The following is a 23,197-nucleotide window of genomic DNA, read 5'->3' as shown; positions in this document are numbered from 1 at the left end:
CTTCCCTGAGAACATGTGCCAATCCCCATCCAGCCCCTCACAGGGCTGTGCTGTGTAGGCTCCCAGAAATTTATGTGCTTGGTATTTTTTAACATTTTCAATTGCGTAATTCTTTAATGAATTCATTTATTCCTCTGTAGCATGACACAGAATATAGGAGAGAGGCTGAGCATACATTAGTGCCACAGAAACCTCCTGGGCTACGTGGAGCCCTGACCACCAGGTTGGGATCCCTGGAGAACAGCAGCTGTCCTGTAGGACAAGCTAAGCCTGGCTGCACTCAGGGGTCTGTCAGATACGATAATCACATCCTTGAGGCAGAGAAAAATTTCCATTTTCTCAGAGGAGGTAATGCCTGGGGCCAGGAGATGCTGCCAGAGCCTGGTGTCCCACGGAGCTGAGCTGGCTGAGCTTGGACCTGGCCTCCAGCCGACCTGCCAGGCATTTCCCAGCTGGCAGGAGGTGGTGGATCCAGAGAACAGAGCAGGAGCACTGGCACTGCCACACAAGAAAATCACTCTGGAGGTACCAGCAGCACCCTTCCAGCAGCTCTGTCTCCCCTTCAGGATGCCCAGCCTTGGGGCTTTTTGCTGCAGGGGCAATCAGGGTCCTCAGCACTCCCTAGTCCTGGGATGCTCATCTTTCTGCAGTTGCAAGCATTGTGGATATTCTGCAGGAGCCCCTCTTGCCACCAGCTCCATAGTTCCAACCTTACCTTTCCCTTTCACATTATGGAGAGTTGTCTCAGTGTAGATGTTTGTGGGTTTTAAATCAAAAATGCAAAATAAAAAAATGCAGCTGGAGGCATCCATCCAAACTTCTCTGGTTCCTTTATTTGTCTTTTCTCAGAAGCTAATATCCATGAATTTGGTTATTAGAGTCATAATGTTATAATTATTTCATTTAATACTCTAATTATTCCTTGTGATTAATCCTGACCATAACAGGAATATCTGTGAGTCTGGAAGGCATGTTCCAATGGCTTCTGCATTATGAATGTTAATTTGAGTTAACAAGTATGAGAGCCAGAGGAAAAGAAACCAAGGAGCATGAGGACTCTTTGCTTACAAGCGGATGCAGGGCTTTTCCTGCCTGGTTTTGGTGGTAACTGGGCCAGCAGCTCCAGTTTCTGCTGGCATGGATTCCCTGACTGTGGTGCAGCATTGGGAATTCTGTCCACAGCTGGGGCAGGGAGGCAGAGGTGGCAAAGGCTTCTGACAGTCCCGTGTCCATTCCTTGTTTCGGCAGCGCTGCCCTGCTCATCCCCTGTGCTTTTGCTGTTAAATGTCCTCGGGCAGAGCACGAGCCCATGAGTGGCACAAATGTCCCCCTGCACCTCCCTGTTCCACTGTCCCACTGCAGAGGGAGTGGTGTGGAGTTCACTTTAACCAGTTGGAATTTCAGGGGCTGTTTCAAAGTTATCTGATCCCATTGCCCTGCCAGCTCCCACTGTGTCGAGCTACAACATCACACTCAGAGAGAACAGAAGTACCTGAAATGTTTAACTTCCTTCAGCAGTGTTGTCAGCAGACCTTGTGTAGCTACAGCCAGCAAGGGCAGAGCAGGGATTCCTGTCTGTCCCTCAGGTCCAAGGACCTCTGTGAATGAGGTAAATACTGGCTACACACACAGAGACTTCTGCACACGATTTCCACTGCAGCTGTACTGAGCTGAAGAACTCCCTGTGGGTCAGCACCAGGCTCACAAAGCTCGGGTGCCTGTCTCCAGGGCTTGGCCATCTGTGCCTTTATGAAAAGAAACTTATGGACAGAGGGAGTCGATGCTGCTGGCAGAGACCCCCAGGGCCAGGCTCTGGGATCCCTGGAGAAAGGCTTTGCCTCTCAGAGCTTTCAACAGCATCATGTCAAAACCAGCCGTGGGCTGAGACAGTGGCTGTAAATAAACCTCAGTTCAGGGTGCAAAATGAGGGTGTAGGAAAGTTTCTGACCTTGTCTTGTATGTGCAGGAGTTGGACAGAGCCCACTTGGCCCTTGTGACCATGTGCTTCACCTGGTGCATACACCATTGTCCCTCCTGCTCCACCTCCTCAGAGCCAACACAAATGCTGCGCAGGGATTTTTTTTATAAATACACAAACTATGAGGCTGCAGGAAAGAACCTTTCAGGGTGAGGAACCATGGCTGGCTCCTGGGTCCATCTGTCCAAAGAACTGCTGGCAAAGGGGGAAAGCTTTCAGCTCACATGTCCTGAACAATGCAGAGCAAGAGAAATGCAAACTGGATGAAGAGAAATGCAAACTGGAAGAGCACATCGCTGCATGGAGATATTTCTGGGGCCTTTACATTCCCATCACTAAAACAGTCTTTGAGAATCAGGAAACTCAAAGATGATATTCTTGCTCTCAATACCTGAGAGCTCCAGTGTTTTCCAGTTCCCACTGGTGTTTTTTGGCTCCTACTCCCCAGCCTGGTGAGACCTGAGCCCTGCAGGACCAGGTTCCTGCCCCACCTAGGGCTGAGCTGGACAGGGAGCTCTCACTCTCTGACATGCTACTGCTTAGAAACCATCGCTGCTCAGAGGGGAGGAAAAATCACTATTGGGGAACTGTTTTATCCTGACTACTGCCTGTGTTTCATCAGCTGCACAGTTATGAATCCGTTTGCTTCATTTGTTTCCAAAATGAGCTGTATTGTTTTGCAGAGTAAGTTACCAGGGATAGACAAATTACCAAAATTTACTAAATACCATAAACCACCTGCGTACACAAACTTACTTTTCCTCTAAATAAAGGAACACCTGGCAGTGTCTGGCATCCAGGGCTTTTCAAATGTTGTTCTTTAAATATTTCTTCATGTGCTTGCAGACATTTGCACATTGACCTCCCTAGAGCTGGGAAATCCAGGAGTGCAGGGTTGGAGCACAGTGTCTAATTTTAGGTACAGAAATGTGAAAGATTGAGCTAAATGTGGCAAAGCCTCCTGTACAGCCTGAGGTGGGAAGTGAGGTTCAGGAGAACCTCCTGAGGGATTCTTGTGCCCCTGGATGGCTGAGGGCAAACAGGGAATTGCCCCAGGGCTGTATTATAGATAGGAAAATAAATGTTATCCAGTTTCTTCTCTACTAGTCCCTGACCCACACAAATGTTCCCAGTTTAATTCCCCTTGTAGTAAGCCCATGGCAACTGGATTTGCCAGCTCTGCCCTGCTGGCTGCACTAAGCCCAGGTTTCTGCACACTTGCTGCTGCACATCTGTGCACTGTGGGCTCCTCACCTTCCCCTCCCACCTCCTGCAGCATTTCAGCTCCCTGAGATGGTTTCCAGAGCTGCCCACAACCATCTCCTGGAGACAAACTTGTATCTGCAGGGCAGAGCTGCTGGCTGGAGCAGCTGTGCCCCTTCCCAGTGACCCACGGAGAAGATGGAGCTGTTCTGGACGTTCAGGCTGTGGTGCCACCACCTCCTCAGCATGAACAGAGCCAGACTGAGATCCAGATGTCGAGCAGCTGCAGAGGGCACGCACCGCTGCTGCAGAAGGCAGGCTGGTGGCAAGATGCTCTTCTGCAGGGGCAGACAGGTGGCTCCCAATCCCTCCCGGGTTCTGATCCATGTTCTCCAAAGCAGCTGTCCAGGACTGCAACCACACAATGGAGCTGCAGCCCTCAGCTGTCAGAAAGACGATCCCAATTCCACTGAAAAGTTCACATCAGACAAAATGCTCCTGCTGGGCTCTCTCAGCTCTCCTTGGGCTTGTGGAAGCGCTGCAGGAGCAGGGAAGGCTGGTGGGGGCACTTGATGTGCTTCACAGTGCTGCTGAGGATGCCATGTGCAGCACCTCCAAGGAAAGTGCTGGTGGATGCTTTTGAGATGCAGCCACATGAATTTCCCCAGAAGGAGCAAACCTCATGCTCTGTGAGAAGCACCATCCCCAGGACTACACAGTGAGGCTGCAGGGTGGTTTGCAGTTAGCAGCCACAGTGAGGAGCAGGCACAGTGCTGTACCTAATGCTGATGCGTTAGGGTTTCAGTTTTTATATTCTTCAATTATTTGCAGTGCTGCAGTTCTTTAGTGTGTAACTCTAAACTCCATATCCAGTGTGAGCTGCTGCTCTCCTATTTTGGGCAGACACAACAATTCCTCTCCAGGCTGGGAATCAAGGACACCTCACTGCCTCAGGCCCTGAGAGATGGAAACAAAAGTGATTGGGGGGAGCAAACTGGGGTAAATGACTTCATTACCTGAAGCTGTAATTGGAAGATTAACCCTCAATATGCAAATGGACCAAAGTTATAAAAGTGTGAAAACCTGTGACTTGTCATCCAGTTTTTGGGTGTAACCCCTGGGGAGATTTGTCTGCCCTAAATGTACCTGAAGGCCTTCAATAAAAATAACTGCTTTTTATTCTCTTAATTTTGTCTGGCCTTTGTTTTTAGGCAGTCCCAGAAAGGCATCAACCCTCACCCCATCACAGTCTCCTCCTGGAGTCACCCTCCCTGGAGAGAGCTGCTCACACCTTGCTCAGAGCCCAGTGGAGGAGTTACACCCTGGGCATAAGAAGGGAACACTCCCAGGGGTGTTTTCCCCATCCTGCTCTGGGGCAGGACATGCAGGTGACATGGGACACACCCAGCTGGAGCTGGAGGAGCTCGGGGAACCCAGCAGTGCCCACGCAGGAACCAACCCACAGCCTGGCCATGCCCTCATCTGGTTAATGAGCACAGGAGCTTGGCTCTAGCGTGAGCCCTGTGTACAGAGCAGCCACTCTTGGGGAAGCCAAGTCCCTTTTCTGTGTCTCTGGCAGCCAATTACTCACTTCCAGTGCGACAGTCTGTTCCTAATTTGGCCAGTCAGGGGTTGTTGAAGGAAATAATGCAGCAATGTCCTCTCAGACGGAGTCTCAGAAACAATATTCTAAGAGACAAGAGAAAATTAATGCAACACTGTAATGTTTACCAGCCCCTGTCACTGCCCATGCCTGAAGGACTGACTATTAACACCTGGTCAATAAGAAGATCTTTCTCTGCAGATTTTTTTTTTTTAAAGGCATCAAGGATGATATTGAGGTGCATGAAAATAATCTGATTAGTATGTCTCCTTGAAACATTTCTGAAAAGTGTGAAGTGTTACTTTTACTGCAGGGTTCTTTTCTTCACAAAGTGGAAATCGAAGTGCAGAACAACACAAAAAGCAGAGATCCTTACGACACAGAATAATGAGGCCATAAAACCAAACAATAAAGTTAAATAATTTACCATAAATATCGAAAGCTCTGAAATTATTCTCTACATTAACTGCCTATGCTTCAAATGATCTTTGCATTCACCATGTCACAGATGGCAACATCAGACAAGAGAGTCCTTGACAAAATCTCGCTGTAATTATTCTTTCCACAGCTGCAGTTATTTTAATGCCTTTTCAGTTAAGCTGAAAGAGACGCACACGTTTTATAAATAAGGGCTTTTAACCAGTTTGACAATGAAGCATTTGAAACGTAGTGTGGAAGAAAAAAAAAAAAAAAACAACCCAAAAACTTTCACTGCATCTTGAAACCTGGGAGAGCAACTGCAAGGACTTGGAGCAGAAAGACAACCAGTCTTTCTACAGCAATACTTAGCAATTAAGACTAAAATTATGTTGATTGTGATGGTCTGAGATAGCTGTTACTGGCAACTTTCAGAGCTGCTCAGGCACAATAGAACAATTAGGTTTATTTTGGCTGGCAGCTCAGAAGAGTCTTTTCTCCACTGAGAAACTGCCCATCAAGGACAGGCAGGGACTGACTTCAGGAGGAAAATACAGCTTGGATGAGGTCAAGGTTACACACTGCTTGCTCAAGACCGAAGTGTCCAGCTGCAGCCCAAGTTTGGTTGGCTTTTCTTGCATGTTTTGGCTTTTTCCAAAGTCCTTTAAATCGTTGTGGAGGGCCCTTCTCCCCAAGGAGCACCACAAACCCGTGGCCTCTCCTGCCCTGAGGGAACCTGTCCAGCTGGGACATTGCACATCCCCACTGGAGCTGCCCAAGAGGAGAAGGATGAGCCACCCTGGAACATTCTCTTCTCTCCTCAAACCCCCTTCCTCAGCCAGGTGTCTGGCACTTCTGTCCCCAGCCCTGTGGCCATGCTCCCTCTCGCCCAGAATTCCCATTCTCTTCAGCTGCTGCCCCAGCTCAGCCCAGCCCTGACCCTGCAGGGATTCCTCTCAGGACAGGGTCTGAAAGCCTTGGCATACTGCAGCACCTCGGTAAAAGCAGGCTCACTTTGGAGTGGTCCTGCATCACAGAAGGATCACAGAATGACAGAACCACAGAATCACAGAACCACAGAACCACAGAATCACAGAGTCACAGAATCACACGATCACACAATCACAGAGTCACAGAACCACAGAACCACAGAACCACAGAACCACAGAACCACAGAGTCACAGAACCACACCATCACACAATCACAGAATCACAGAGCCACAGAATCGTAGAATCACAGAATCACAGAGTCACACAATGACACAATCACAGAATAACACAATCACACCATTACAGAATTACACAATCACACAATCAGGCAATCACACAATCACAGAATTACACAATCACAGAATGAACGAGGCTGGAAAAGATCTTCAGGATCACCTGGTCCAACCCATGACCTAACACCTCCTCATCAACTAAACCAAGGCACTGAGTGCCACATCCAGCTTCTTTTTAAACATGTCCAGGGACAGTGACTCCACCCCCTCCCTGGACAGATGATTCCACTGCCCAGTCACTCTTTCAGTGAATAATTTTTTTCCAATGTCTAACCTAAACTTCCCTTGTAAGACTGTGTCCTCTCTTTCTGTCATTCCCGCCCACTCAGAGGAGCTGGGGAGTTTGGGACATATCAAACAGCACAGCTGAGGACTCCAACAGTGGTGAAAACTTAAGCTGAAGCACCAAAATCTCAGTTTCCATGGGAGTTTGTGGAAGTGTAGCCAAGCACAGCAGCCGGTGGGGCTCTGAGGGATCTTCATTCCTGCTTCCAGCTCTCTGGAGAGCCTGCAGAGCACCTCTCCCCTTAATCCATGTTTCAGGAGCCTCAATGAGTGGCCATATTTTTTAAAGCTCTGAGCACTCAACAGCTCTTGTGGAAAACAAAAGGAGCTGAATCCTCTGGAAATGAAGTTCCCCCGCTCCCAGCAAGTTGCAGCTGCTTCTTCTTCCCACCATAAGCTGCCGGTTAGTTTAAAAGAAATGTGTGGAGATGCAGCTAAAGCAGTGGGAAATGCTTTAGTACTGGGTACTGGGAGGTTATTTTCCCGTTTAAACCAAATAAAGTAAAAATGAAAGAGCGGGAGATCGGTGGGAGGTTTTTCACTGTGGAATCCTGGCAAGCTTTGGCATACAAAGAAGACGTCGTGGTCTCAGAGGCTTGTGGATGGGGGAAGCCTGATTAATGGAGGTTATTGTCAGGGAGGCCTGGCTTTTATTCTCAGCACTGAAAGGCACCAACCCTCAAAGTATTCAACATCACACAATAACAGATTGTGTGCAGTTAGCCTCAGAAAACAAACGTGTTCTCTCTCTATAGGATTATAGAGCATCCATCAGTGGCTGGCATTAAATACCACCCAAGTGTATGTAATTACTGATACACGAAAACTAAACATCATTTTAAAGCACTTGGAACAGCAAAAAAACCTCCTGGAGATTCTGTTTCCCTTTCACTTTGAAGCATCCTTCCTTTCCTAACCAAAACCCCAAAGAACAGCCTCCTCAGGCCCACTCCTGGGAGGGAAATGCTGCTATCCTGGATTTTCGATGTGTCTGCACCAGTCACCACACCCAGGATGGGGACTGTTCCCTGCCAACACCTCTGTTGATCCTCTTATTAGATTTAGACTGCAAACAAAATACAACTGCAGAGCTGAGAGGGAAAAACGGGGTTTTTATGAGACACCGTGCACTGGGTTCATGGGCAGCTCATAAACCTGGGCTGGCCTTGAAATCCCCTGCAAAACCCAAAGAGCTGCTGCACACAGATCCCTCTGCACTTGTTCTAGCAGTTCTGTGTAGGAGAAGAGTTTGGGGTTCGCTACCCCTGAGGGGCTGCACAGGCACCACAGTGAGGGTCTGGACAGTGACCCAGGGAGCAGAAGGATTTCTTATCCTGCCTTCCTTGCACTGTACTGTAAGATCTGCCACACAATTAAAAGCTATATATAAGCATTTGAATAAACAAGCTCCACTCCTGAAAGATTCAGCCATGTCTCGTGGGGTCCCTGTGTTCCTCAGTTTTGAAACTCAGGCTGATAAATTAAAAGTAAAAGAATCACTTATACAAATTAACTTCATATCCCACCACGGAGCAAGCACAAAGCTGTTGTCACTTCTGATTTCAAGCAGGCTTGAATTAGAGGGGGCTTGGATTATTATTTTTTATTTAAGAGAAGCAGAGCAGTCACTTGGTGGGATGGCAAGCAGCTGGCTGCAGACAGATGTCTGAGAGCTCTTCCACAGAGCCTGCCTGTGGCAGCCTGGGGCAGGATAACCGTACCAGCATGGCACTGGTTGCCAGATTTATGATTTCCAGCTGTGGGAGAGGCCAGGGCAGAGCAGGACAGACCATGTGCTGCCCAGGCACCCAGCAGGGAATCAGCAGTGCAGGGCTCCCAAGGTTCCCACAACATCACGCAGCATTTTGACTTTGGTGCACCTTCCAAGGCTGCTCTTCCACATCAGAACTTCTGGCCAAAGCTGGAGGTGGCTCCTGCAGAGAAGGGGCTGGTGCTGATTCCCATGGCAGTGATAAAACCAGAGCTGCTGTGATGGGCAGCTGCTTCTGAAGAGCACCCATGACCTGTGACACTGCAGTCCTGGGCAGCTCTGGAATCCAGGAACATCAAGTGTCCATGGTCCGACCCCTTTCGCAGAACATCCCGGGATTGAAGCCATCCCATAAGGAGTGGGAGTGATCCCCAAGGCCTGAGAGCCCTGTGGGATCATGACCCTGCTGCTCCAGCCCTACGCAGACCCAGCCCCACACAGACCCAGCTCCACGCTACCACTGTGTATTTCCAGAATATTCTTGGCACCTGCTGACAGGCAGAATCCTCCATCATGTGGGTCTGGCTGAGGAGCCAAACAATTGGGAGCTTATTACAGCCTCCCTTTTAATTAAGTGTCTCAAATAGGATGTAATTGCGATGTAATAGCACACGCTATTGTGCATTAGTTAAATACAGAGGGATTATCAAGAGTGTGTTTTAAAGGCTTTCCAGTCTCAGATTGAGTAAACAGTTGCTAAATTTTGATAAATAACTTTTAAAATCTACATTAAATAAGCAGTTAAGTGTATTTAGGATACACTTTTTTTCCCCAGAATTGCTCCAGTCAGAGGCTCCCGGGTTATAATCTCAGTATTTCACTGGTAATAGGGTTGTGACTGATCGTATCTGTTTGTTTTGCTTCAAAGATCCTGCTGGGTGTGGTGAGCTCGGCTCCTGACATCTGCAGGCTTTAAACCCTTCCCATTTCCACAGCCCAGAGGAGCTGGTAGTGTGCTCAGCCCTAGTTTGCAAGTACAGAATTAAGGCACGGAAGAGCAAAGTCATTTGTTCAAAGCAATGCAGGGATTCTGTAATAGAGCAGAAGAGGAGCCAACAGCAGATCAAAAAAAAAAAAAATTCTCTTAAAAATAAAGCTTTGAAAATCCATGAAGGAAATGTGGCCCCAACAAAATGCTCTGTTACGATCAGAAATGCAATTAGTCATTACTGACTTTGTTAATGAATGCTCAAATGTCCCACGACCCCCAAAACCCAACGAACATCTCCATCCATTTGCTACTTGGGCCCAGGGAATGCCAGCTGGGCTGACAGCAGTGGATGGGCACCACTGAGCCATCCCTGGAGGCAGTTCTTGCATCTGTTGCACCAGGAAAGTCTGTCCAAGGTTGCACATCACAAAAAAAAAAAAAAAAAAAAAAACAAAAAAAAACCCCAAAAAAATGCTCCTTTCTGAAATGTCACCTCCACTGCTCCACGCTGTTGAAAAGGTAACACTAATGAAGGAACCGAAAAGTCGGAACTCTTCAAAGCAAGAGCTCTGAAAAATTAATGAGAAGCTGCAGAAGAACATAAATAATCCGTGCTCCCCATTAGAGGTAGTTAGCACCATTACAGTGATCCAGGGAAAACCTGCCCAGGCGCCACCTTTCTCCTTTGGAATCACTGTCCTGTAGATTTTGTCAGCTGGAGTCAAAGGATAGTTAACCCTTTAACACCCGGGCTATTTTGAAATAATTATTGTTAATATAAATCAAAAGTGACAGCTTAACTGGTCACAGAAATGGATATACATATAAACCAAAACGAAGTTGCATGGCCTCAGAGGAAAAATCATTAGCTCCCTGGTGGGTTTACAAGTAATTTGCCAGCAATAAAAATGCAAAAACACATTCTGGTGTGCAATGATCATAAATAATCCTTGGACAAGATTTCTTTCTAGGACTCGCAAGTCCACTCCCTTAATGGCAAGTTTTATTACCCTGGTTTCTCTGTGTTCTGTTACAAAATGTTGCTGTCAGAACAATTTAAGAATTACAGCCCTGTTGGTATCAACTTCCATAATTCATATGGAAATGGGTTTCCCAACAAACACTCACAAAGCACAAAGAGTCGTGTAACCACACAGAGCGACAGTAATAACACAAAATACAGAGACCAGGTGCCTGGGCCAGCACTAAATATAGATGGTCACCAGGCTTGGGGGAAACTTCCATTGAACTCATGTGCATGTGGTGGTGAGGTCAGTGAGGGTGCTCAGAGTGTCACCAGTGCTGGTGGCAGCTCACAGGATCTTTAGGAAGCTGGAAATATTCTGAGGGTTCTGTTCCCAAGCACTGGGGATAAGCAAAAATCCCATCCAGCTGCTGAGGAAACTCTGAATTTTCTTAAAGTTCAGCATTTTCTTAAAATACCAGGAAGTACAGCTTGTTCAGGATTTCAACTGTGCTCATCTCTTGCCTCCACTTTGAGGACTAGGGATGGGGAGGGGAGTTTAGCATCTGAGATGAAAGCCACAGAGGGAGTGGCTGTGCCCCAGGGCTGGTGTTTAGGTAGGAGCTCAGGGCAGGTCACATCTGCCAGGTTGATTCCTGAGGAAGGATCACAGTGTTTGGTTGTGGCTCATCCTTAAGGATGTCTTTGTTTCTTCACATTAAGTGTGTGATCCTTGGAGTAAGAGAGAGAAGGAAACGGAGTGGCAGCCAATTAGGTGAGAAGCACCTCTGAAAAATTGTAAAAGTAAACGCTGAAAAGAGGGGGATCTGCAGCTCAGGCTGGATTCTGAGTGCTGTGTGCCATTGCTCGCCCTTCAGCTGGAAGAAATGGATCCAGCAACTGAAATTGCCACATTTCATAGATGAAGTTACACTGCAGAAAAGAAAATCACTCAAATAGAAACCACTGCATTAAAGTCTAAGAAAATTAAGTAAAGATTACTCTTACTATTTTATTTACTGATCCTTTATAAATAGATGGGCAAAGTCAGTTCCAAAGTCAGTTCCAAAGTCAATTCTGGCTACTGGAATACACCACAGGGTAGAAGGTAGCTGCTCAAAGAACTGAGAATCTCTTCATTTGTAACTTTAACCTAAAGGGAATTTGGTAAACTATGCAGGGACAAGCCCTACATTTTTAAAAATATTACTGGCTTCATCTAAGATTGTGCAACACCCATTTTGGACAATCCTTTCACTGTGATGTAGATGATTAGGAAAGAAACTACAGATCCTGTTTCCATTCAAATATTAGGAGCCAAGCTAAGGTGCCACCCTGAAGCAAAACATCCGTGGTCGCATTTTGAATTTTGTCTAAGCAAAGATGACAAAAACTGCTTTTTCAGAAATAAAAATTCACCAAAGAAAAGTACATAAAATGAGGAAGAAAATGGTTTTCTTTCCCTATAAAGAAAGAGCTGGTCCTTAAGATTTTATAGACCAGAGATTTAAACCAAGAGCCTCCTTTTTACAAGTCCCTGGTTCAGCTTAAAATGGTAATGGCATTACTGCTGAAACAAACGTCACTGGTGATGGCACCTGGAGCTGCAGGAGCTGCTGGGCTCTGCAGAACTCTTTGGATGGGAGGGACATGGATTCAGAGGATTCTCTGCAGCTTCTTCTCCCCTCTTCCCATCCCAGGGGCAATTTGGAGAGCTGCTGTCACGATGGGAAGCAGGACACCAGCCATCAGCTCCTACTCCTGGGAACTCCATGGAGCTCTGCCACATCACGAAGTTTTCAGTCTCAGCTGAAAGCTAAGTACTCAACTTTTGATGAGATGGTTCAAATCAGGAAAATCCTTTCTCTGTGCCGGACAGTTAAAACTAGAAGTAATAAACGCAAAATATTTTCCTGCACAGAAAGTACCTAACATGTGACAATAGCAAAATCATCAACATTTCTGCCATCGTAAGCCCACAAAACAAATTGGATTTTGAATGAAACACATGGAACAGTGACCTTTGTATACAACTTATCTTGACCTCTGAAAGTAATGGCATTTTGTCTCCAATTCTAGTGCTAATTGCAAATGCTGAATTCTGAATATTCACATTTGACAGAGATTCGTGGTTTGATTGTTTCAGAAATCCGAATGCCCCTGGGAAGTTCCTCTCCTCGCAGGAACAGCTGAAGTTTGCTGAAGTTCCCAGACCTATTCTCTGAACAGTTTCCTGCCCAGCCCAAACTCCAGCAGCGAACACCCCAACTGTGGGAGGCTGAACCCAGGCTCCTCTTTCCCAGCTAAACCATCCATAAGCTCCAGACTTGGCAACTGTGACTCCTCTTACTTCCTCCTACGGCTCGTTCTGTAGCTCAGCCCTTCCCCAGCTCACGGAGGACAGACACATCATCTTCCACACACCCCAGTCCTTGAGCTGCACAAGCCCACTCCAGCAATGGGGAATCACATCCCACCTGTGCTGAGCCCCCTCTGCTGGGCCTGGACACGGCTCCAAACCAGGACAGAGATCCCAAAGCAGATTAAGGGCAGTTAGAGCAGCCAATAACGCAGCACAGAGCAGGGACCAGGGCACAAGTGACCTGGAGCATGATTTGCAGTGAATGTCTTTTCCTCTCATAAATAGGAGAGACACAGTGGGACGATTATCCGCCCAGATTTATCTCCTCAGCTCCGTGTATATCCTTCTGCGCTTAAAAATGTCTCACTGCCCTTTGCGTTATTGCATTGCCCTTTACATTCATAGCACATAAACCTCTCAAGTACCGTAAAACTTACAAGGTGTAATATAACGTCGGGGGTTTCTTTTACACATCATAAACAAAAGTCACAGGGAAAGGAGCAAAGAAAGGGAGACATTACTCGGCCTGCCAACAGTACAGCAGGAAAATATATATACAAGTACACATATATACACTTAAAATCCCGAACTGGATTGATTATCTGGCGTTGATGGATCACCTGAATGTGTTACGCAGATAAGGAAATTGATTATTCAATAAATCACTGTCTGCACTAAGAATCCAGTGTTGAAAAAGAAAGAGAAAATATTATAAATCTATCTCGCACAGGTAAAGAAAAAGCTTAAGCTTTTAAGGTTAATCATGATGTACTTTTTGCTGCACATCTGATAAAAAAGTATCATCTTGGAGTTCTGCAGTGCTAAAGGACTGGTGTCTGTCCCAAGGGTCTCTAGGAAGGGAACCTCCCTCTCGTGGCTCAGGGGCTGTTCCTTTGTGCCAGCAGTGGGCAGGGTGATCTGACAGAGCCCTGGAGTTACATCAGCCCCACTCCTGGAATTGTTCAAGGACAGGTTGGACGGGGCTTGGAGCAGCCTGGTCTAGTGGAAGGTGTCCGTGCCCACGGCAGGAATGAGATGAGCTTTGATACCCCTTCCAACCCAAACCATTCTGGGATTCTATGACATCCAGCCTTGTATCCTCTGCTGAGCAGGTGCTGTGGATGTTTGTTCCATTCAGAACAAAATCCACCCTGTTCCCAACACAAAACTTCTGCTGCAGCCAGGAAAAATCCCCCTCAGCCCATGTGCCCAGGCAGGCACAGTGTCTCACAGGGGGTGGAATTTAAAATCACTGCGGTGACTTCCCTCAGAGAGCTTTGAATTCACTGCTAAACTAACCAACAAGTCTAACACTTCAGTCCCAATATACAGCCATAACTCAGCTAAATTTGTGGGTTATACCAGATTTTATTTACTGTTTCATCCTGGGAGAAAAGTGCGAGCTGACAGCCGTCTATTCATTAGAGTGGGGGGAGGCCGCCCACGGCAATGCTGGTTCTCTCCCCGTACACTTCCACGTCTCTAATCGAGTTTGGAACCTGCAGTACCAGCCCCAGTTATTTTGGGGATGCTGTACATTCCTACTCACCTGGGAGCTGGTGGGTTCAGAGATCTGTTCACCTCCAAGTCCCCAGTGTGAACAAAGGACATGCCATAGCCCTCAGATGTCGTAGCCAGCTAATGAGTGTCCAGTGGCCTCTGTCAGAGCAGCCAGTGGCCTCCTCACCCAGGTTCTTACTGGGGGTAGGAAGCACCATTTCCACCCAGCTGCTGCAGGGGCACCACTGATGCTCCCGAAGCTGCTGCTTGCAGATGCCAAGGATGAAATTGGAATCTGTCTCAAAAGCCTGTGCAGCACTGAGTGCTCCAGTCCCCGGGGAGCTGGGTACCCCTTACAGGGGATCCCCAGTGCCCAGTTTCCAGAGTGATGAGCAAAGTGCAAACATTCATCGGAACGCTTATGTCATTTTAAGTTTTTGGTTTGTGCCTTTGGTATTAGCTGGTTTATCTGTCTGCTTAAAAACTTCTCCAAATGTACCACCCGTGCCTTTGGAAGCCCAATCCTTCCTGCTGCTTTCCAGGTCACACCGCTGTGCTGAATGTCCCAGGCACAACGAGCTGATACAGAACGTGCCAGCTGTTCCCTCACTAATTCCCAATTCTGATTTTTACCCTCTGCATCTGACCCCACACAGGGGCGTGGGGCACAGCAAAAAAAAAAAAAAAAAAAAGCTGAAGTCTAGCGAGGACTGGACTAAAGTATTAAGTAATACAGCTACTGTATGGTGGCCAAGGCTGGTGTCTGGTTCCCTCTGTTCCTGGCAGCGCTGCAGAGCTGAGCAGTGTGGGGGAAGCTCAGAGCAGCACCGGGGTTGCCTCTGACGCAGGGGTACCCCACGCTCTCCTCAGCCGCTTGCAGCTGAACCACGTTTTCCTGATGATCTTCCCTGCCAGAAATAACAGAGCAGTCACATCCATATTTGTGTATTCCTGCTCAGTGTCTCACTGCAGATTTAAAGCACAAGGACCCAGGTAACGCTGGCATGGTGAGAGCCTCACAGTGCAAACCTGAGCAGTGAAGCTGTGGGTTCCCCCGGGGCAGCACAGCTAGGGGGGTCAGAGGAGGCAGAAGGGGTTGATAAATGCGACCACAAAGAAAAGCTGGTGCAGGAGCAAAGAAAAAGCGATGAGTTGAGCCCTCCACCTGCTTTAAGAACTCATGCCTGTGCTAAGGACCTGCATCTACTTTAGTCTTTATTACAAGTGGGAAATAGCAGCACATCATCCCAGTTTTCACTGCTAAGAACACGAATCAGTGTATCAATGCATGAACCCCCATCCCATTTGAATCCCCTCTGCATCGGCCCATACTGTGACAATCCTTGCCTGGCAGACCAAGCTGGAATCTTTAAGGGACACAGCACTTGAGTTCCACATCTATTCCCTCCAGCAGAGCAATTCTTATCCCCTCGTTCAGCCCTCGGTTCCTTTCAACATTTGCCTCTATCCTCCCTCGCCCATGGTTCTGGTGCTTTCAACTCCCCTATCTGCCTTTCCCAGAGACTTCCACGCCGTCCTCTGCTGTGCAAAGGGAAAAGCCGCCTAAGCAGCATCGCGTTAAAGCTGCAGCCAAGAGGAAAGGAAGGAGATGGCGAAACCAGAGGACATTTCTGGCACGTAACACTGGATTAGGAGGCTTAATGCCGGCTATAAACACCGCACCGGGCGGATTTGATACCGTGTCTGCTCCACGAGAGACTCCAGCCTCGCAGCTCTCCTGGCACAGCCGCTCCGTGGAAACGCTGGGAAATCCGTGCTGAGGCTGGTCCGGGAGGAGGTGCGGGAGCCACGGCGGGCCAGTGCCCTCTGCCGATGCAGGGCCCGGCTGGGAGCCGGGCAGGGAAGCTGGATTTCCTTCGGGAGCGCTAATTCACTGGGACTGCTGCCCCGTACCCAAGGAGAGCTTCATTTCCCGGCCAGAAAGGGACCCCGCTTTGCCGGAGACAGAAAGACTTTAATGCTGCTCCTTGCATGCAGGCTTCACAGGAACCTTTTCACTAATCGGCCTCTGCTTGGTTTCATTAATAAAGACATCAGAGATGGAGAAATTAAGTTCATAGAGGCGGATTTGCACCTGCGGGTGATAAAACCAGCCGTGACACTGCATCACAAGAGGCAGCTGCCATGCTACAGGCGCGTGTGCCAGTATCTCCCAGTGTGTCACTGTGTCCTGGGCTGTGTCAGTGTGTCCCAGTGTGTGTCAGTGTGTCCCAGTGCGTGTCAGTGTGTCCTGGGCTGTGTCAGTGTGTCCCAGCACGTGTCAGTGTGTCCCAGTGCGTGTCAGTGTGTCCTGGGCTGTGTCAGTGTGTCCCTGTGTGTGTCTGTGTGTCAGTGTGTGTCTGTGTGTCCCTGTGCGTGTCTGTGTGTCCCAGTGTGTGTCTGTGTCAGTGTGTGTCTGTGTTAGTGTGTGTCAATGTGTCCCTGTGTGTGTCTGTGTGTCCCTGTGCGTGTCTGTGTGTCAGTGTGTGTCTGTGTCTGTGAGTCAGTGTGTCCCTGTGTGTGTCAGTGTGTCCCTGTGTGTGTCTGTGTGTCCCTGTGTGTGTCAGTGTGTCCCTGTGTGTGTCTGTGTCAGTGTGTGTCTGTGTGTCACTGCGTGTCTGTGTGTCCCTGTGTGTGTCTGTGTGTCAGTGTGTGTCAGTGTGTCCCAGTGTGTGTCTGTGTCAGTGTGTGTCTGTGTGTCCCTGTGCGTGTCAGTGTGTCCCTGTGTGTGTCTGTGTGTCAGTGCGTGTCAGTGTGTCCCTGTGTGTGTCTGTGTGTCCCTGTGCGTGTCAGTGTGTCCCTGTGTGTGTCTGTGTCAGTGTGTGTCTGTGTGTCCCAGTGCGTGTCTGTGTGTCAGTGTGTGTCTGTGTCAGTGTGTGTCTGTGTCAGTGCGTGTCTGTGTGTCCCAGTGTGTGTCAGTGTGTCAGTGTGTGTCAGTGTGTCCCAGTGTGTGTCTGTGTCAGTGCGTGTCTGTGTCAGTGCGTGTCTGTGTGTCCCAGTGCGTGTCTGTGTGTCCCTGTGTGTGCCAGGCTATGTGCATCCACCTCTCTCAGTGCACAGCCAGGCTCCTTCTCCCCTCGAGCCCTGCCCATGCCCCGCTGCCTCCAGCCCGAGCTCTGTCCAAGTGCCCCGAGGCAGCAGCCCAGCACTGAGCTTTGTCTGCTTTGGTTTCTCCTGCCTCGTGATAAATGAGAGCCTATTCTTTTCTTCTGTGTGGTTTGATCTTAATTTCCTGTATGAAGTTCTCAAGAGAATGCCAAGATCAAATAATTAGACTATTCTTCGATAAAGAGTTAACATTGTTATTCAAATGTATTCAGAAGTCATTTACCACCAAACAATTTACACTGCCGCCCTCCTATCCTGCTGAAATTATCAGGATGTGTTATCTGACACACAAAGCGTCTCATGACCTGAAATAACTTTATCAACCGTTAAATGCTTGAGCAGTGGGTGCACGGTCACAGAAATGCCCGAGGGAATGCAGGAGAAGCTACAAAGCAGTGATTTTAAAACACCCTGGTGCCATCCCCTGCCAGCATCCCCAAAGAGCACTGGCCACTCTGGTCGCCAGGCACAAGCTGAGCAGAAAAACCCTCAAGCTGCCTTTCTGAGGACTCCCACTCCAGCGTTCATGTCCCCCATGGCTGTGCAGCTCCCAGCCCTTGAGTACTGCCTTTTCAGCCTGGAAAAGCCGGTTTCTGCCTTTATTTTTAAAAATACAACTTCATTTGCAGAGTGTGGGAAGGTGGTTTCAAAATAAAGTTCCTGACAGGCATAATAAGCCTCAGAAAAGCCAATCACACAGAGCACGGTAATTATCCACAGAATTTATTTTCTATGCATTTCTATAAAATAATCAATGATATTTTTCTCACACGGACTCCAATTTGATTGTATTTTCTCTGTTACTTGCAAATCATACAAACAATCAATGCCCTGACCCTTTCTCTATGCAAACACAGCTTAGAAAGACACTACAAGAAATAAAATCCGATAAATTCCTCATGCAGGGATGTTTGTTTAAAAGCTTTGCTGGGGACTGATCCCGCTCACAGCGACTTCAGAGATGCAGGAGTAGGACTGTCAGACATTCTCGAGGTGGGATTATTGCCGCAAATATCAGCAGGAATAGAACCTTAGTGAAAAACCTGGCACAAAAAATGAGGACCTAGACATGCAGGTGATGCCTTTTAAAATGTAGCAAGGAAAATGAACCCAATTCCCTGGCCCAGCACACTCCTCCTGCAGAGGGTGGGGGTGACCCAAGGGCAGGGTGGGCTGGGACCCTACGTGTCCCCTTGCCCACAGAGGGGGGAGCAGGTGCCACATCAGCTCCTGGAAGGAGTGGGGTGGCCAAGGGCAATGACGGCAGCAGGGCAGCGTGGTGACAGTGTCACCCTCTCAGCAGCACCTGAGTGCAAATCCACCCAGGAACCCCCAAATCCAGCTCCTGCTGCCTGCCCAGTGCCAGGGGGCTGTTCTTTACAATTTACTGATCTCAACCCGTGGGCATCTGATCCGCACGTGCGTCTCACCAGCATCATCCCTCAAAACAATCACTCAGAGTAATTTCTGGTGACGCTTCAGCAAAGCAGGAGGCTGGAATGGGTCTGCTGGAGCCACCAGTCCTGCTCTACCTGTGCCACCCGTGCCAGTCATCCCGCCCTGCTTTGTTAGGGATGGTGCCATCAGCTCTACAAAATGGCATCAAGCTCTCGTCTGTAGCTTTTTAATCCAAGTGAAAGGTTAGACAAAAGGGCTCTCTATGGCACAGTAACCACCTCGCTCTCGCTCCTTTTAGCTACGAGGGGCACGATGCTGCAAATCCTCAGCTGCTCGGAGCAGCTCTTGGCTCCAGGTGTGATCTCCCGGAGCTCAGCCGCAGTGAGGGCTGACAGCAGCGCAGGATCCCTCACCGGGGTAAACACGGGGCAGCTCCTCACACCGCCACCCTCCTCTGCCTCTATTCCACAGCCACTCCGAGCTGAATTGAGCACTTGGAGCAGCTCCGGGAGGTGTTTTCTGATACGGCATTTTCAAATATTTAACAGATTGCGTAATAACCGAGCAGCTGTTGAATAAGATTCAGATACAAACTCCTGCTTTAAAAAAACCATCCAGTAACAAGGCACAGATTTTCTTTGTACGGGTGCATGTATAGATTATGTTTAGATGTGCAGATTAAATATTTATATTTTACTGGTGAGAGAAAGAGTGCTTTTGGCTTTTCCTTCTCTTTCTTAGATATCTCTCCCTTGTATTTATTTCAATAGTCAGCTTCACAGGGGAAAAAAAAGAGCTTTGAGAAGTTACCTGCTCTCTCTCTCTCTGGTTTGATTTTCAGTGCTAAACCAGTAGTTACTTAAGTGTTCTTCACTTCTTGGCATAACCTAATAATTAAAATAATTACTTGAAAGCCAGGGCAGCTTTGCACAAATTAATGCAGGGCAAAAAGCTGCAGTTTTCCAGTGGGCTGAAAAAGAGGTCACAAAATGATGCCAGTTTTAGCTGAGAGAAAAGGTAAACACAGATCTCCCTGAAGCCCCGATTAAAGCCTTTTTCTGATCTTTTAAGTTTCTTATTTTACTGATCAAGAAGGTGGCTCGATGAGGGGCTGGCTGTTGTGGGATTTCTCAGCAGGTAAAGCGAGACCATTCCTGTGGAAGGCACGGCAGTACTGGCAGTGGCACAGCTGTGCTCCTGCAGTGGGCAATCTTCTTCCCTTCCTGCTCGACTGCCTCCATCCCTCCCTGCATCCTTCCACCCATCCCTCCCTCCATCCCTCCCTGCATCCCTCCCTGCCTTCATCCCTCCCTACCCGCCTCCCTCCATCCCTGCCTCCCTCCATCCCTGCCTACTTCCCTCCATCTCTCCCTGCCTGCCTCCATCCCTCCCTCCTTGCCTGCCTCCATCCCTGCTTTCCTGGCTGCCCACCCGCCTGCCCGCTGAAGGGAAGCGGAGCTGCAGCAGACAGACCCAAGAGCTTTCGTGGAGGGCTGGCAGCAGTGTCTGCATTGAAATCTCTGTCCTTTTCTGCAGTTGCTTTGAGCCTAGAAAACCCATTTTCAGGACAACTGATGCACTGAGAGTCGAGACTAAAACATTTCCACAGAGCCCCCAGGAAGACTCCTGAGCCTGAATATCTCCCCTGAGCCCGGCGAGTATTCCCTGGAGTCTCAGCACTCGCCAGCCCCAGCCCATTCCCCCTTAAGCATCTGCCACAGCTGCCCCTCGCCCTCCTCCTCGGAGCCACAGCCTGGCAGCAGGCGGCTCTGGTGGCTCTGGCCACCAAGAATCGGGCCGGCTGCTGCCAAGCCGAAAGCAGGAGGAGATGGCAGCCCAGCTGCGGCAGCTGCCCCGCACACGGATCACGGTCCCAAAGCGGATCCGAGCCCTGGGACCTGTCGGGGAGGGAAACTCCGGCACAGCACTGCGGTGCTCTTGGTGGGGACAGGCTGGTGACGGACGGGGGGGGAGCCCTTAGAGCAGGACGCCTCCTCCCCGCTCCTGCGGTGGGACTGGCGAAACCCAGCGCGCCCTGTCAGCAGCAACGGAGCCTTCCTGGGAGTGGGTTTGTGTGGTACAAAACATTTCCAGCTGTTCCAGGCGGAGGCAGAGCATACTAAGCAGCTTGGCTCTGGTGAAAGTTCAGCAGCCGCCGGGCCCCAGTCCCCGAAGGCAGATCCATTAACCTTTTCCACCAATATTTCCGGCACTGCAATGTGCACGGGCTACACATCTGCCTGGAGCTTCCCCATTCACAGAAGTCTGGGGGAGACCAGATGCTCACCCTGCAGGAATCAAGTCCTTGTCCATGAGACGATCCGGGCCATGCAGCCACTCCAAGCCGTGCTGGAGGTGACAGTGTTTCTCTTCAAAATGCACCTGTCCCTCAGGACCAGCATTTTTCTCTTTGTGGCTTTCCTATTGCTGCTGTGCAGTTGCACTGGCATAAGTAAGACCCCTTTTTCTCCCGTAAAAATTATTCACAAATTTACTCAGTTTTCACTGGTTTCTCCGAGTTAAAATTTGAACCCTCAAAAGGCAGGTAAACACGTCCTTGTAATTTTTAGTGGGCAGACAGCAAATCCCTAGGAATGTGTACCAATGGCAAAGTGCATGGGGTGTAACAGATCAGCACCGTTCTTTACATGACATGATTAAAACAACTATCTCGTTTAATTAGAAAAAGAAAGATCGCAGACTCATTCCCAGGATGTTATCTGTGCAATTACTTTATGTAACATTATTAAAAATTAATTTTCCCCAGAACCTCAGCAATTTAATGAAACACGCCTGGTCCTCAGCAGCAGCTGCAGCGGAGCCAGCCCACTGGCATCCTCCAGGCGTCAGGACTCGGTGCCGCGGGGCCCCTCCGGTCTGTCTGTCCCTTGTGCTGGGCACATCCAGCCCTGGGTCAAAGCACCTCTGCACAGCACCCTATTGCCGCAGGCTCAACAGCTTTCCTCGCACCGGGTACCGCAGCCCTCCTCGTCACAAGCTCAGCATCCCCTCTCTCCGGGAGCTCGGCATCCCCCATCTCTGCGAGCAAAAATCCTCCTTCTCCAGGGAATCAACATCCCCCCTTCCCTGGGTGCTCGGCATCCCCCGTCTTTGGGGGCTCAGCATCCTCCCTCTCCAGAGGCAAAGCATTCGTCCTCTCGGAGAGCAAAGCGTTCCCCTTCTCCGGGGGAATCAGCACCCCACTCTCCAGAGGACAGCATTCTCCTCTCCTCCTCTCAAGGTGCCCAGAACCCCTCTCGCGCCTCGCCCGGGGCTGCTGCTCGCACCGAGAGCGCTGCTCGCTCCGTTCTGGGACACAGCCCCCTCCTCGCCGCGCCGCCGGCGCCTTCCACCCCGGCACCAGGCAGCGCATCCCCAGCCCCGGCCAGGGCACCCTTCGCCGGGGGAACCTCTACCCCGGCATCGGACAGCGCATCCCGCGGCCCCGGCTACCGCATCCCCCGCCGCGGCCCCGGGCACCGCGTTCTCCGTCCCGGCCCCGAAGTTCTCCCGCCGCGGGCGGCCCTTACCGATCCGGATGACATGCGGCATCCCGTGCGAGCTCTGTCCCCAGAAGCCGCCGACCAGGAGCGCTGCCCAGTATTCCCAGAGGATGCGGCGAAGCGCCGGCCAGAGATGGGGCATCGTTGGGGAGGGCGCGGGCCGGCGCGGCCCTAGGGCCCCAGGGGCAGCGGGGACTCGGGCGGCTGCTGCCCGGGGCTCAGGCGGAGCGGCCGCTCGGCTCCGGGGCCGGGCGGCTCATGGCACATCTTAGAGCGGCCGCGCCGGCCCGTCCCGCGGCAGCCACAGCTCCGGCCGCTCCCTTCCGTGCCGTGCCGAGCCGAGCCGGGCCGTTCCGCTCCGGGCCGAGCCGTGCGGTGCCGGTGCCGGTCGGGCGGCACCTGCGGAGCCGGGGCTGCCGGTGCGCCCCAGGAACGGCTCTGTCCCCTCCTACCGCTGATGCGCGGCTCGCGCAAAGCCCCGGAGTGGAGCGTGCACACACCGACACGCTCACACCCCCCTGACACACACCCCCGACACACGGCCCGACACGCTGACACGCCGCTGACACCCCGACACACAGCTCGGCGCGCACCGGCACCCGCCGCTCCCCCGGGGCGCGGCCGGGACACCAAGGGGACCCTCGGCGGGCACGGCGGGACTGGGGGCGGTGGCGCAGGGGTCCCGGGGGTCCCGGCAGCGCTGGATGTTCCTGTTCCCTCTGCCCCCGACGGGCCCCTGTCCCGCAGATGGCGGGGTGCCCGGTGTCCCCCAAGCTCTCGGGTGTCCCTATTGACCCCGGGCGCGCCGGTGTCCCCGCCGGCAGGCGCCGGGAGAGGCGGGGCACGGGGGGTTTGGGTTTGGGGCTGGGGCCGAGCCCGGTGTCCCGGGGC

At 50.3% G+C, this 23,197-nt stretch overlaps 1 protein-coding gene across 1 annotated transcript in view; it reads right to left on the bottom strand.

Moving 5' to 3' along the window:
* Window positions 1-22,448, bottom strand: part of GRIK3 (glutamate ionotropic receptor kainate type subunit 3) — a 107,496-nt gene extending 85,048 nt beyond the window's left edge. The window contains exon 1 of the mRNA XM_062509250.1: window positions 22,334-22,448. Within this exon, the coding sequence (XP_062365234.1) occupies window positions 22,334-22,448 (115 nt within the window). The remainder of the gene's footprint in view (window positions 1-22,333) is intronic.
* Window positions 22,449-23,197: the final 749 nt, after the last annotated feature.

Source organism: Cinclus cinclus, chromosome 26 (assembly GCF_963662255.1).
Source record: "Cinclus cinclus chromosome 26, bCinCin1.1, whole genome shotgun sequence".
NCBI classification, from domain to species: Eukaryota; Metazoa; Chordata; class Aves; order Passeriformes; family Cinclidae; genus Cinclus; species Cinclus cinclus.
This window is presented reverse-complemented; position numbering and strand designations above follow the sequence as displayed.